Consider the following 16,875-nt stretch of genomic DNA (forward strand, 5'->3'; position numbering starts at 1 on the left):
TGAATTAAATTCATCCATTCCTGTCCATTTTAGGAAATGTGGTCTCTTAGCACTGGGAGAATGCCATGAGACTCAGATTCAGAATTATTTGCCTTTAAGCTACAAAATCATGGCCATATGTACATGCTTAAGGTCAGCACACATATGTACAACACACACTGAGATCTTTCAGGTATGAATATACATCAAGGGAAGCCACCATCTCCTTCTGAACCCAAGTAAGAGAAGGCTGTTTCTGTGGTTAATTAGCAGCAGGATTTTGAAACACCTTGACGTCAATCAAAAAATACTAGGTACAATCATGTGACCTCTCTTCCTTCTTCTACAATTCCACTCCCTCACCACTACATCTCTTTTGCATTAGAATGTAAACCTCTCTCTCATTTCATTTCAGTCAACAGTACATAATAAGATAAACAAGAGTATTCAGCAAATGGCCATGATTATTCTCTTAGTAGACAGTGAGTCAGAACCTTAACAGAAGAAAAAGAGAAAATTAAATAGTATATATATTAAGATGCAGTACAAAGTGAAGTAGTACTAAAATAAAAATCATGAAGACACATCATGGACTCTGAAACATTACCTAATTAAAGTTCAACCTTAATTTTTTGGATGAAAGCTTGGCAAAACTACACTCTATTCTAGACTACAAGGCTTACACATGATTATTCAGTGTGACCAGATTTACATTGAACAACTTTTCATGCTATTACATTTTTAAAGCAATAATAACAACAACAAAAGAAAAAAAAAAAAAAAAAAAGAAAAAGACTATCTACACTGGAATTATGGAAGATCATGGGGACACAGAATGGAGCAAAGATGCAAAGAGAAGGCCTTAAAAAGAAGTGGAAATAAAAGCTGATTTAGTTCAGACAGGTAATGTTTCCTATAGAAACCCCAACCTGTTCTAGATTCACTTTCTGACCTAGCTATTGGTGGTTTTCAGTAAGTCACTCTTTCCCTTATCTTCTTTTTAAAGCCCCTGTTAGACATCCCTTCCTGGGAAGCAGGAAACTAAGGGTAATTCCAGCCTTTAAGGAGTTTCTTTCATGTTTCTGAGCCCAATTGAACAATAAAAGGCTCTTGATGGTGCTCAAGGTGACTCCTAGCTAAGGTGAATCTTGGTTTGGGATGATATTCAAAGTATTTGTAAATCAATACGCACCAAGCAGTTTGGACGAGTTTTAGATGCCCCTGTCAGGCAGGTGTTAAGCTACCAGAAAGAAAATCCAGGTTGGGCCCACTCAGCCATGAGGCACAGAAAAGCCCAGTGTCTAAGGCCCATAGTATTTTAAAGTTCCTATAAAAGTGTTTTAATTTATTTTAAAATCAGAATTTTCAAAGTGACTATAACAATAGTGTGAATGTACTTGGTGCCACTAAATTGTAAACTAAAAAAAGGTTAAAATGGTACTTTTATATTATATATATTTTACCATAATGAAAAATGCAAACACCATTTTGAAAAACTAACTCTATTAAATGATAGAAACTCATATTGAAGCCAGGAAATGATGCCAGTAATTTAATACCCATAAACATCACAAAGCAGTAAGCAATGGCAGCTATTATACAGAAAATTTTGCTTAAAATAGAGTACCAAAGTCCAAAAGTACTTCTCAGGAAAAAATGAGTGTTGTATGATTTAGTTTTGTGTAATAACACCCACTGGAATTCCCTGGTGGCTCAGCAGTAAAGAATCTGCCTGCAATGCAGGAGACGCGGGTTCAATTCCTGGGTCAGGAAGATCCCCTAGAGAAGGAAATGGCAATTCACTCCAGTATTCTTCCTTGGAAATCCTATGGCCAGAGAAGCCTGGCATGCTACAGTCCATGGGGTCACAAAAGAGTTGGATACGACAGCGTCTAAACAACAACAAAAATAACACCCACAGTATACTGATAATAATTTCAGGAGGGTTAACAATAACATGACCACATAACATGGCTATAAAATACAATAATATAGTCACAAATAGTCAAAAATAGACAAGGAGGCAAAACAGTATAAAAATATAAAAGAAAAAAAGATAGGTAATCTTTACAAAATACCAATGAGAAATGCAGCCTAAAAATACATCTCTTCAATAAGCCTTTAAATTAACAAAAATGAATATAATCCAACCTGGATTATATTTGCCTTTATGGCAATACAATTGTAAAATAAATTATTTACTTTTTTTTCTTTCAGTGGAAGAAGGAGCCCATGAAACTCCTTAGGGCCCAGGTAAGTCATAATGGCAGCCCTGGGTCCTGGGAGTCCAGAATGCTGGGCTGCTGAGGCAGCAGGGTTCTGGGGAACTCAAGGCCACAGCAAATTTCTAAACAGCACAGAAATAGCAATATTTTAACAATGCTGTATCTGTACCAGGGCATAGAATCCCAGTGACAGGATAGGTCAATCCTACCATTGTGGGGAATATTTTAAACAGATGCAGCCTCTTTCTTACCTACTGGGCAACACTGCTTAGGTTCCTTGTAATCAAGTTGGAGTGCATGTCAGCTTTAATACATAACTCTCTGTTTAAAAGGTCCTCAGTTTTTTATCTCTGAAAGAACTGAGATATGCAACATTTTCTGGCTTAACGCTACACATGTGCCTGGAAAGATAATTCAATACACAGCTCTATTTAGGAAAAAAAACTGGTAATTCACACAGTAAAGACCAATCAGATGTTCTCAAATGGGAGCTGCAGGGCTGGGAGGAGCCATGCATCTCCAAAACGCTCCCACTGAGGGACTGGTCATTGGACTCAGTCTTTGGTCCTGCCTTTCTTTCCTACTATCTTGTAGGCTGACTTCAACACTCATATTTAGAATCTAGCCAACACTGTCACTTGCCATTTTTTCACCTTCTCAAGTCAATGGCTTAGATTCCATTATAACACCTCATTCCCATGACCACATCTTGGGATCTATCATTCCCCCAAATAGTTCTAAATGAGAAATATCAATAAATTCCAGTACATCCCCTTTGCTCACTACCTCTAATTTCTTTTAGCTCTCTCACTCCTTCACTATTGCCATGCTTGTTCTTTTTTTAATTCCCCAGACTCTTAAACTTCCTGAGTTTGCTAGTCCATGCCTGAACTAATTATTTTCCTTACTAATCCTGAGTGTGTTCGGTTGACTCTCCACCATTACCCTCTTCTCACTTGTCCTTTGTCTCAAAGACTCATGTACCCTACAAACATCCAGTCTTAGACCAATCTTCTGATGTAACATCTCTGTGACTTTTTCCTTTATTTTGGTTCTTTGGGAGAAAGGGAAGATTTTAAGGGAAGGTATCTTTCATTGAAATTGGGTGAGTCATAATAAATACTCCCTTTAAGAAGTGGAATTCTGAAGAAGTAACTTGCAATTCTCTTTCGTTTCTCTCCTCAGAAATAACTTCATAGCTTCCTAATAGTTTGGATTTACTCATTCATATGGGAAGATAATTTGCATTCCCTTAAGACTTCTTATAATCCCATCCTACTTTATGCAAGTATGAATTAAGCAAATGTAAGAGACCACAATATAAAAATTTATAAAGCCTCAATTCATGCACAAAATTTGAGATAACACAAATCAAAATATTTTTAAGATTTCTTCAGAAACTGCATAATTGCAAAGGTGATTGAGTGAATGGTGAGCTGTGTTTATGCAAAGGCCACATGGTGAGGTCTCTAGCAAGTAAAAAATACTCTCCTTATTTTGTCAGTATTTTATGAATCATACATTTTTGTGCGTGTATGGTAACTTCTGAGTTCAGTCACTATTCCGCTATTACTTAACCATTCACTGTCGTTACAATTTAAAATATTTTATATATTCTATAACAATGGAATGCAAGCATTATTAAATGGGGGTGCTAGAAGCAGTACTGAAAACATGCCTCAAAGTCAATTACTTTGACAAGAAACTTAGAAGTAAATGAACAAAACTCTAAATAAAGCCAAACAACTGCCATCACATGCTGCATGCTGTGCTGTTAATGTGGAAACAAGCAACATGAGAAATACTGGAAATAATGCTGAAAAAATGAAAAGAACAAATACATAACACAGTGGCTAAAGAGTTATCCACCCAAAAAATACATCCCATATTCTTTATATTTATGCTTATGGGAAAATTAGTCCTTTGAATTATGTGAGTTTTTAATTACATGTCTTGCAACCTTCTTTTTTTAGAGATGGGGCCAAATCCCATGCATATAAGGAAATGAGCCTGAAACTCATTTTTAAATAATATATGTTTCCATGTGGTTCTGATTACAAACCACCATGCTTGCTACACTGAAAAATGCTGAAAAGTATAATGATGAAGAAAATCACCTAAAATTTCACCATTCACTAGCCAACCTTACTAGCATTTAACAGTTTCTTCAGGCTTTTTTCCTCCATACTTTTACATAAAAGTATGGAGGAAAAATACACCTACAATTTTGTATCTTAATGATTTTTCTTGACCTTAAATAAGAAGATTTATCAAGACACTAAGAACTATCCATGGACTTTCTAAAAGGTGGAATATATAAATATGTAAAATATCTCATTATGTGATTACAACCTATTTAATTAGCACTGTCAGAAAGGAAAACAAAACTTTCCTTTACACTTATAGATCCTTCTGATTAGTCTAAGAATTAAACTGATAAGACAGATTAGCCAGAAAAAGTCTAATTTAACTTCATACATACAGGAACCCGACATACGTGAGAAGGTTCAAAGACAGATAAAATGAGGTATACATGTCATCCTAAGCTAAGAAATGGGATAGAGGCCTGGGGCTTCCAAGAACAGGAGGGTTCACAAGACAGTAAGACCAGATGTTTGGCAATTAGACATTTACCCTGCAATATAGATGCAGCTACTTAGCTAAAATTTATCTCCAGTAATACCTTTTTTTTTTTTTTCTGAGAAAAATTCCCAATTTAAACTCTTCTAGGTAGTTAAAGGAGGAGAGTAGGTTATCTTAACCCACGGGGTCTTTGGCTCAAGAAAATCATCATGCAGGAATGATACATTTTTTGGAGACTCATTCTGAATCCCTAGAGTACTGTACCCAATTCTAAAACATTGGGTAATTTCCAAGTTTGCCATAATAAATAATTCAGTGATGAATATCATTGGATATAAACTTTATCCCTGGTTTGAATTATTTTTCTTGGGGAAATCCTTAGAATTATTAGATCATATAGTATATCAATTCATATTGCAAAATTCCTTTCCAGAAAGACTAAAACAATTTACAATATTTCTGGCAATAGAAAAAAAAGTAGCCATCTCACCCCAGTGTCACTCAACAGAGTATTATTATTTTTAAAAATATCACTGATTTTACTAGCAAAAAAATTAACTGTTTTAATTCACACATTCTATTATTTGTAGACTGGGATTTTCCCTGTATTTGTCAGTTAACTAATAATAATTATTTCCTAATTTGTGAATTGTCTTTATATGCCCTTGGCTCATTTCCCTACGGTTTTAACAGTTTTCCTGCCAATAAATCTGAATTCTTTATGTATTAAGCATATTAATCCATAAGCCATCATATTTGCTTTTCTAACAGCTTGATTTCTATTTTTTAATAAGCAAAAAGAAATAATATTATAACATTAGTAGTACCAGGAATCTTTTATTTCCGTAAATGGTTATGCCACTTTCAAAAAACTTTTGATTATTCTCATCTATTTATACTCTCAAATAACTTTCACAATCTTAGAGTTCTCAGATAGTAAAGAAAGTTCATTGGGATTTTTAATGTAATTATATTAAATTTATAAATTTAACTTATAATTAATTTAGTTTTCCAGTCCCATAAACAGTAGTTATTTCCTTGTACTTGAGATTTCTATTTCAGTTACCTTTGGCTCAAGAAAATCCTCATGCAGGAGTGATACATTTTTTGGAGACTCAAAACACCCAAAACTTAATGCCTTCAAATAACAATTTATTACTATTTTCTTGCAATCTCTTGTGGTCTGTAGTCAGATGACAACTGAAGCTGCAGTCTACGCCCACTAGGCTGGATATCCAAGATGGTTTCATCATTCATAAGTTAAGCTCATCATTATCCCTTCTCATGGCCTCTTCCTTCAGCAGAGTAGCCTTGATTTCCTAGCCTTGGTGGCTCAAGGCCCCAGGAATTGGAAGCAGTCTTATTAAAGCTAGCCTAGATTTGGCATAGTGTTACTTTTGTCATGTTCTATTGATCAAATCTGTCACCTGACAACTGTGATTCAAAAGATGGAGGAACATTTAACTCATGCTGAATAAGTAGCCTGTCTACCATCTTTGGAGAGTAGCTTCCACATCTTCTTTATTGATCTTTATCTGAGAATTTTCTTCATAAAAGTACTTAAAATTTGTGTTGCTATAGTAATTTGTATGTTTTTTTCTTTTATAGCTTGCTTACTAAGCAGTTATTGCTAATATGAAGGAAAAATATTATCTTTGATGTATTTATTTTATATTCAATCACCTTACTAAATGGTCATAACTGATTCTAATTACTTATTATTTTAACATCCTGGTTCTCCTGAGAAGATAATCATACTATCTGAAAATAAAGATTTTTTTTCTCCTCTTTTTCAGTAGCTAAGTCTCTTATTGTTTGCACCAATTAGGACTTCTAGAACAAGACTAATAGGAAGCAGCCTTGTTTTGCTTTTGTGGTATAATGTTTTCAGTACAAGTATACTGAAGTTGTAAACTGGACATATTTTATCAGCATACATATTCCCAGGGCTAAATTAAACCACTTATTTTCATATGCTAATATAATTCAAATGAATAGAAAGGTAGGTTCTTATTCCAGATAAATTGAGTTTATGGAGCAGGACAATAAAGTGAAGATGAGGCAGAAAGTAACTAATATATTTTAGATACTGCAATATTTTCTCCCTGAAATCTATAAACTTGTTCCCAAAATAAATCATAACCATAAAATATTCCATTAACTCCCACAAATAGCTAATATCTCTAAATAAATATAAAACATCATAAATCTCAACAATTTGTCCTTTCTTCTCAAGCTTGACTATTTACACTATATGTAAAGAATCATATTAAGCACATAAGTATTAGAATATGGCTTTTCAGCTCGCTTATACTCACAAGTGGCTGATATTCATATGGTGGAGCATATTCTTCAGCATATGTTGTCAATGTACACCTAAGAAAGATAAGTCAATATCTGAGAAAAGAATGACTCCAAAAGAAAAATATTTTAATTTTTTAGTAGTATGTGCTTTAAACAAAATAAAAAACATTTCAAGGAAAATTGGCCCTAATAAAACTTTTAAATTTTTAAAATTTCCAGGCCTCATTTATAGTGTTAACTATAACCAGCAAGATGCCTTCCTTCAATTACTTCCAATACCACCTACTATTCTTCTATACTAATAATATGCTACTAAGTCCCAAAGCTCAGGTGCATTCCAGACAAGGGTTCTCTTTTCCACTCACTTTCTACTTTTCAAACTTTTTGGCCCTATACCCCAAGGTCTCTGCTAGATGGCAACTGGAAAATAATACACAACCAGGGAGTCTGAGATTACATAGTTTCTCCAACCTCCATTCCATGAAATACATAGAAATGTTGAGTGAAATACATCCTTCTCCCCCAAGTCTACAAACACAGCCCAAGACTCAAAGCTGGAGTTTGAACTGCCTATCAAGGTCAGGAGACATGACCTTGGGTTCACAGAAGGCGCAGAGCTAAATTGCTACTTATAATTAGGAGTCTGTAAAGGCTGTACCTCCATATGTGTGTGTGCTGAGTGTCCAACTCTTTGTGACCCTATAGACTGTATCCCACCAGATCTAAACTGCTACTTCCAGTCAAGAGTCTGTAAATGTTGTACCTACATATAAAAGAGACCAAAGGAACTCTAGCCATCAGACTAGGGAAACTTGCAAGAAAGTTTCTCTCTGTCTGGTACTCAGAATAGGGGAAAATTTTTTTCTCCTATGAGAAATTACTGTCCTGATTCTGTTCCTGGCAATATTATGGGATTAGATGGTCAAAGAAATTCATCTGAGAATTGCAAACCTAAAAATACCAGGAAAAAGGACATTTAAACATTTTAACACATGACTGAGCTGATGGGAGGGTAAAGAACAAGTAGAAGAATTAAAAAATAACTAGGATGTCAACTAAGAATGATTACTGGGTACAGATGCTAATATTTATCTGGCGGTAACCACCAATTAATTATTGTCAGACTTTCAAGATGTGATTTCCAGAGGTGCAACATTAGCATTATCTGGGGACTTGTTAGAAATGCAAATACTTGGATGTCACGCCAAGTCCACTGAATTAGAAATTCTAAGAGAGGGCCCCACAATCTTGCTTTAACGAGCCCTGTAGGTCAGTGGTCCCCAACCTTTTTGGCACTAGGGACCTACTTCGTAGAACACAATTTTACCAGACTGGGAATGGGAGGACATGGTTCGGTGATGATTCAAGCACATTACATTCATTGTGCATTTCATTTCTATTATTATTACATCAGCTCCACTGGAGACCATCAGGCATTAGATCCTGGATGTTGGGGACCCCTGCTCTAGGTGATTCTAAAAGTATGAGTATTGGCAATTAAAAGAACAAAAATTAGAAGTGTAACTTTCAAACCAGCAAATAGGATATTACTTAACATTTTTAAAGAACAGTCTAATAGAAAGCAGGAAAGGATAAAAAAAAAAGTGAAAAAATTTTCTGCTCAGAAGACAAATTAAAATAATAAAAAACACCTTGGTAATCACAAAGAAAGTAAAGGAATTAAACCCATCAGTGAAAATATTTTCTCAAACTTAAATTGAAAATCAAGTTGTATTATATAGCCCAACTCTATGGGATGTTTTTTGTTTTGGTTTTTTTTGGTTTTTGGTTTTCAAATATAGTTGATCTATAATATTATATTAGTTTTAGGTACAGCATAGTGATTCAGTTTTCTTATAGATTATACTTCATTAACAGTTATAACAAAATGATGGCTATAATTCCCTGTGTTGTACAGTCTATACTTGTTGCTTATTTATTTTATACATAGTGGTTTTCTATATCATACTCCTATCTTCCTCCTCCTCTTTTCCTTCTCCCCATTGGTAACACACTAGCTTGTTTTCTGTGGGTCTATTTTGCTATATACATTTGTTTGTTTTATTATTTTTTTACATTACACATATAAGTGATAACATACAGTATTTGTCTTTTTCTGTCTGACTTTTCTCACTAGGCCTAATATTCTCTAGGTCCACCCATGATGCTGCAAATGGCAGGATTACATGCTTTTTATGGCTGAGTAAAATATACCATTGTATATATACACCACATCTTTATTCATCTGTTGACAGAACTTTGGTTGCTTCTGAATCCTGGCAATTGTAAACAGTGCTGCTCTGAACATTACAGTATATGTATCTTTTCAAAGTAGTGTTCCTGTTTTTTTCTGGAAATATACTCAGGAGTGTGATTGCTGGATCATAAGGTAGTTCTATTTTTAGTTTTTTGAGAAAACTTTATACTGTTTTCCACAGAGTCTGTACCAATTTACATTCCCACCAAGAGTGTGCAGGGCTTCCTTTTTTTCCACATCCTCACCCACATTTGTTATTTGTGTTCTTTTTTAATGATAGCTGTTCTGATAGGTGTAAGGTCATATCTCATTTTTGTTTTGATTTGCATTTCTCAAATAACTAACAGTGCTGAGCAACTTTTCATGTGCCTCTTAGCCATCTGTGTGTCTTCCTTAGAAAAATGTCTATTCAGGTCTTCTGCCCATTTTTTAATTGGGTTGTTTGTTTTTTGGTATTGAGTTGTATGAGCTATTTATGTATTTTGGATATTAACCCCCTGTTGATCACAGCATTTGCAAATATTTTCTCCTATTCAATAGGTTATCTTTTCATTTTGTCAATGGTTTCATTCACCATGCAAAAGCCTCTAAGTTTTATTTATTATCCTATTTGTTTATTTTTGCTTTTATTTCTTTTGCTTTAGGAGACAGACCCCAAAAATCACTGCTATGATTTATGTCAAAGAGTGTTCTGCTTATGTTTTCCTCTAGGAGCCTTATGGTATCTGGTCTTATATTCAGGTCTTTAATCCATTTATAATTTATTTTTTGAATATGGTGTTAGAGAATGTTCTAATTTCATTCTTTTACATGTAGCTGTCCAGTTTTTATGTCCAGCACTACTTATCGAAGGGAGTGTCTTTTCTCCACTGTATATTCTTGCCTACTTTGTCATAGATTATTTGACCATAGATGCATGGGTTTATTTCTAGACTCTCTAGTCTGTCTCATTAATCTATGTATCTGGTTTTATGCCAGTACCATGCTCTTTTGATTACTGTAGATTTTTAGTAGATTCTGAAGTCAGCAAGAATGATACCTTCAGCCTTGTTATTTTTTCTGAAGATCACATTGGCAATTTTTTGCCACACATTAACACAAATTAGTCTTTTGTGGTTCCTTATAAATTTTAGGATTATTTGTTCTAGTTCCATGAAAACTGTCATGATTATTTTAACAGGGATCGCATTAATTGCTTTGGATAGTATTGTGATTTTAACAATTATTAATTTTCTAATCCATGAACATGGGATATCTTTCCATTTTAAAATATCATCTCTAATTTCCTTTATATATTTTTAAATATAACCTTCAATTTAAATTTATAAAAATATAAATCAATGTTTTATAGTTTTCAGAGTATAGGTATTTCACCTCCTTGGTTAAATTCGTTCCTAGGTATTTTATAATTTTTTATTCAATTTTAAATGAGTCCCCCCCTTTTTTGCTTTCTCTTTCTGAAAGCTCATTATTAGTGTAAAGAAAAGCAACAGATTTCTGTATATTAATCTTGTATCTTATAACTTTACTGAATTGATTTATTAGTTCTAATAGTTTTTTGTTGGAGATTTTAGGGTTTTCTATACACAGTATCAGGGCTTCCCCAGTAGCTCAGATGATAAAGCATCTGCCTGCAATGCGGGAGACCTGGATTCGATCCCTGGGTTGGGAAGATCCCATGGAGAAGGAAATGGCAGCCCACTCCAGTACTCTTGCCTGGAAAATTCCGTGGATGGAGGAGCCTGGTAGGCTACAGTCCATGGGATTGCAAAGAGCTGGACATGACTGAGCAGCTTCACTGGTTCACTGGACACACGGTATCATGTCGTCTGCCAATAGTAACAATTTTACTTCTTCCCATCCACCTTGGATGCCTTTTATTCCCTTTTCTTATATGACTACTGTGGCTAGGACTTCTAATACCATGTAAATAGAAGTGGCAAGACTGGGCATACTTGTCTTGTTCCAGACTCTTAGCATATTTTGGGGCATGAGCTGTTGTAGACTAGCCACGGTCACAATAGTGTTCTGGGCTGTCTCTGAGGCATTGCTTGAGTAAGCATTAACAATGGCCATTGTGCCTCCACTGAGAGCCAAGTCACTTTTGTATCCCATGGCCAAGCTTTTTCCCAGATCTCTGTGATGTGAAGTAAGCGAGGCTAGAGCACTTGCTCAGCTCAGGCTGGGGCACATGTCAAAGTGTTTGCAGGAAACCCAGCAACCACTGGAGCAGTCTTCAATTGACCTCTGATCTGCCTCAGAATCTAGGCTTCGCATAACCCTTCTATTAGTCTCAGCAGTCCTTCAGCCAGTCAAGGCGGCTCATCTCTCCTTTTCTGAGCCCTAGGACTGGGGTACCCAATGTGTGACTTGAACCATTCAGTCTCTGGGGCATGTCTCCACTCAAGCAATCTCTTTCTTCTGGGTCCCCTCCCAGGGGCACAGATCCCAGGTTGACTGCTTTTCTTTCCTCTCTACTTGATTGCATGTGGACTTTTGTTATAGTCTTGGTTGTACAGAGGTCTTTCTGCCAGTTTCCAGTTAGCTTACAGTGAGAATTTTTCCACGTGTAGATGTATTTTTTAATGTGTTCATAGGGGGGGAGGTGAGTTCCGTGTCCTCCTACTCCATCATCTTGGTTGATCTCCTCCCCAAGTCTATGCTTTTTACACCTAAAATAAAATTATTTTCAAAAAAAGTTTGAAAATAAAAGATATAAAAATATATTTCCAGCAAATATTAACCAAAAGCAAGTGTTCTATATTAATATCATATGTAATTGATATTGAATCAAAAATTATTAGTTATAAAGATCATTACCTACTGATTAAAGGAATAAGTCACTAAAGAAGACATAATAATCCCAAATCAATAAAGCAAACAACACACAGAATATGTAAGACAAAAAATGACAGAATCACTAGGATAAAATGACTAATTCACAGTTATAGAGGAAGAATGTACCATATGCCTAGAACTTGGGTTCCTTAAGCCTAAATCTACATACATCTTCCAAAACCATATAGATTAACAGCAAACAAAATCTTGTAAGTGTTGATGCATAGAGTGTAACAGAGGCTAGAAAAGACTACAAACTTCTGTTTACACAGAGGTGGGAGAACAATCCAGAATCAGTAGAACAAGATCCAGAGCACATTTAGGAGCAAAATCAGGTAAGGATTACATGGAAGAGGAGAAAGAGAAATACTGAGAACAAGTTGGGAAAATGCTGAAAACAAGCCTGAGACTAGAGGATTTGAACATCAGCTTTCCAAGAAACAGACTTGGAAAGTATGCAAGACCACAATAGCAGTCTTGGGAAGGCACTGCCTCTAGGTAACTAACAAGGTAAAGAAAAACAAGAAATTAAGCCCACAAGTTAAGGGTCCTAGAACCACCACTCTTTCATAAAAGATGCCATTAACAAAATAAAGCTTATTTCACTGATTCAACAGAAGAGGGCACTCCTGAACCAAGATATTGAGGAAACTGCCCAACTTTCATTCCCCCTCTGTACAATTACATGGTTGCTACTATTCCAAGAAAACTCAACATACTTAAACAGCAAAAGGCAACATTACTATGAGAAGAAAACAATAAGTGAAAATCAAAACTAAACTGATGAAAATCCTCCCCAGAAATATTTTCCCAAATAGTCACAGAAGTTCTCCATCAACATTTCTATTCAATGATGTACTAAAGATTCTGGCAGATACAGTAAAACAAGAAAAAGAAGCACAAATATACTAATGTGAATGGAAGAACAATATTTTCATTTTCCAACAGATGATAAGGTTGTATGTTCGACTACCCAAAAGAACCTACAAATCATAACAATAGGCAACTTTCAGGGAGGTTGTTAGATATAAGATCAATATACAAAAATATAACAGACATACACAAATAACAAGAAATTAGGGAGTGTAATTAAAGTGGTAAAATCCCACTTATAATTGCAATAAAATCTCTGAGCTTCCTATAGGAATACAACAGAAGATTGACATTTATGAAGAAAATGTATAAAAAATCAAAAGGGCATAGAAGAACTGCTTTTTTATAATGGATGACTCAACGTATGTTACATATGTGTATGTGTGCATATACATATATATAATTTCTAAAAGGTTTAATGTCTGATATTTTATATATAGATCTTGATTAAATTTTAATTTAAAACTTCTATTGCTCAAAAGACAGTATAGACAGAGTTATAAGAAAGGCCATGGACTAGAAGGAGTTATTACAATATAAAATTAACCAAAGCAAGATTAGCCCAGATTTAAAGAATCCTTACAAATCAATAAAAGACATCTCATAAAAATGGGATTTTTAAATAACCAGTCAATTCATAGTAGAAAAATCAGAATGACTAATAAAATCTGAAAATGAATTAAAGCTTAAAATTCAGACAAATTCAGTGATTAGTGAAATGCAAAGTAAAACTACAATGATATACCATGTTATATCCATTAGATCGGTAAAAACTAAAAATTTTCTAAATGTTGATAAAAATATGAAAGAATGAAGAGATTTGTACACTCTTGGTAGCAATATTTTTACAAAATTGAAGATGCACACATCTTAATACTCAGGAATTCTGGGTATAAAGAAACCCTTGCATATATATTTAAGGAGACATATGTATATGCATACAGATATTCAATGAAGCCTTATTTGCAATAATAAAAATTTGGAAACTATCCAATGGGTCCATCAACAGGGTGGACATATTGGATAACTAGATAAATCATTTTTCAGAAAAATTATAAAGCAAATGTGATTAAAAATATCAACTTACATTGTAACCAGATAATGAGTTGATGAGTGTTTGAAAGTATTTTATTTGGAAATATTCCATCTTAAAAAGTTTAAGTGTGAATAGATGACTATAAATAAACTTATTCTCTTGCTTTATTCTCACCTGACATTATGACTCAAATATGATTATCATTCACATGTCAACGTTTGCTTTGGGCAGGTTGACCTTGAAAGCTAGCATTGGACATCTCTCAACTCACTTAAGCAGGTAGAAACCCATTCCCCGAGTTCAGGCCCTTTTCAGGTCAGTTCAGCTGCTCAGTTGTGTCCAACTCTTTGTGACCCCATGGACTGCAGCAGGCCAGGCTTCCTTGTCAATCACCAAGCCTGCTCAAACTCATGTCCATCGGGTCAGTGATGCCAGTCAACCATCTCATCCTCTGTCCTCCCCTAATCCTCCTGCCTTCAATCTTTCCCAGCATCAGGGTTTTTTCCAATGAGTCAGTTCTTCACATCAGGTAGCCAAAGTATTGGAGCTTCAGCTTCAGCATCAGTCCATCCAATGAATATTCAATACTAATATCATTTAGGATGGACTGATTTGATCTCCTTGCAGTTCAAGGGACTCTCAAGAGTCTTCTCTAACACCATAGTTCAAAAGCATCAGTTCTTTGGTGCTCAGCTTTCTTTATAGTCCAACTCTCACATCCATACATGACTACTGGAAAAACCATAGCTTTGATTAGGCAGACCTTTGCTGGCAAAGTAATGTCTCTGCTTTTGAATATGCTGTCTATGTTGGTCATAGCTTTTCTTCCAAGGAGCAAGTGTCTTTTAATTTCATGGCTGCAGTCACCATCTGCAGTGATCTTGGAGCCCAAGAAAACAAAGTCAATCACTGTTTCCATTGTTTCCCCATGTATTTGCCATGAAGTGATGGGACTGGATGCCATGATCTTAGTTTTCTGAATGTTGAGCTCTAAGCCAACTTTTTCACTCTCCTCTTTCACTTTCATCAAGAGGCTCTTTAGTTCTTCACTTTCTGCCATAAGGGTGGTGTCATCTGCATATCTGAGGTTACTGATATTTCTCCCAACAATGCTGATTCCAGCTTTTGCTTCATCCAGCCCAGAGTTTCTCATGATGTACTCTGCATATAGTTAAATAAGCAGGGTAACAATGTACAGCCTTGACATACACCTTTCATGATTTGGAACCAGTCCGTTGTTCCATGTCCAGTTCTAACTACTGCTTTTTGACCTGCATATGGATCTCTCAGGAGGCAGGTTAGGTGGTCTGGTATTCCTATCTTTTGAAGAACTGTCCACGATTTGTTGTGATCTACACACTCAAAGGCTGTAGTGTAGTCAATAAAGCAAAGTAGATGTTTTTCTGGAACTCTCTTGTTTTTTTGATGATCCAATGGATTTTGGCAATTTGATCTCTGGTTCCTCTGCCTTTTCTAAACCCAGCTTGAACATCTGGAAGTTCATGATTCACGTACTGTTGAAGCCTGGCTTGGAGAATTTTGAGCATTACTTTGCTAACGTGTGAGATGAGTGCAATTGTGCAGTAGTTTGAACATTCTTTGGCACTGGAATGAAAATTGACCTTTTCCAGTCCCATGGCCACTGCTGAGTTTTCCAAATTTGCTAGCATATTGAGTGCAGCACTCTCACAGCATCATATTTTAGGATTTGAAACAGCTCATCTATAATTCCATTACCTCCACTAGCTTTGTTTGTAGTGATGCTTTCTAAGGCCCATTTGACTTCATATTCCTGGATGTCTGGCTCTGGGTGAGTGATCACACCATTGTGGTTATCTGGGTCATGAAGATCAGGCCCTTTTCCCTTTCTTTATTATCACCTCCAGGCAGAGTCTGATACAAGATAGGCACTGAAAAGTATTTACTAAATGAATAAAGCAATACAATAAATTAAAACATAAAGAAATAAAGAGAATTCAATTCAATGAGAATTCAAAGTAAACAGAGGTAGAAGATTAACTGAAAAGGCAATGATATAGCTAGACAACATGGAAACTTTTTTTTTCCATTTATTTTTATTAGTTGGAGGCTAATTACTTTACAATACTGTAGTGGTTTTTGCCATACATTGACATGAATCAGCCATGGATTTACATGTGTTCCCCATCCCGATCCCCCCTCCCACCTCCCTCCTCACCCCATCCCTCTGGGTCTTCCCAGTGCACCAACCCTGAGCACTTGTCTCATGCATCCAACCTGGGCTGGTGATCTGTTTCACCCTTGATAATATACGTTTCGATGCTGTTCTCTCAAAACATCCCACCCTCGCCTTTTCCCACAGAGTCCAAAAATCTGTTCTGTACATCTGTGTCTCTTTTTCTGTTTTGCATATAGACATCGCAGCACTCTTTATAATAGCCAGGACATGGAAGTAACCTAGATGCCCATCGGCAGACGAATGGATAAGGAAGCTGTGGTACATATACACCATGGAATATTACTCAGCCATTAAAAAGAATTCATTTGAATAGTTCTAATGAGATGGATGAAACTGGAGCCCATTATACAGAGTGAAGTAAGCCAGAAAGATAAAGACAACATGGAAACTTTTACAGTACTGAATAATGACTTTCAGTCAGTTATGGCTACTTATAAACTCAGTGATTCTCCTTTTCTTTTCTATAAATCTGAAGAAGAGGGTGACAATCTTTAGGTGATGTATTTAATCAAATTTTCATTTGAGAATAAACATATGAAAGACCAACATGAATCATCCTCTC

The 16,875-nt window shown here is 35.5% G+C and overlaps 1 protein-coding gene across 1 annotated transcript in view; it reads right to left on the bottom strand.

Moving 5' to 3' along the window:
* CFAP95 (cilia and flagella associated protein 95) overlaps positions 1–16,875 on the bottom strand; it is an 86,993-nt gene that overhangs the window by 14,384 nt on the left and 55,734 nt on the right. The window contains exon 5 of the mRNA XM_043486984.1: positions 7,106–7,163. Within this exon, the coding sequence (XP_043342919.1) occupies positions 7,106–7,163 (58 nt within the window). The remainder of the gene's footprint in view (positions 1–7,105; positions 7,164–16,875) is intronic.

Source organism: Cervus canadensis, chromosome 14, assembly GCF_019320065.1.
Source record: "Cervus canadensis isolate Bull #8, Minnesota chromosome 14, ASM1932006v1, whole genome shotgun sequence".
Taxonomy (NCBI): Eukaryota; Metazoa; Chordata; class Mammalia; order Artiodactyla; family Cervidae; genus Cervus; species Cervus canadensis.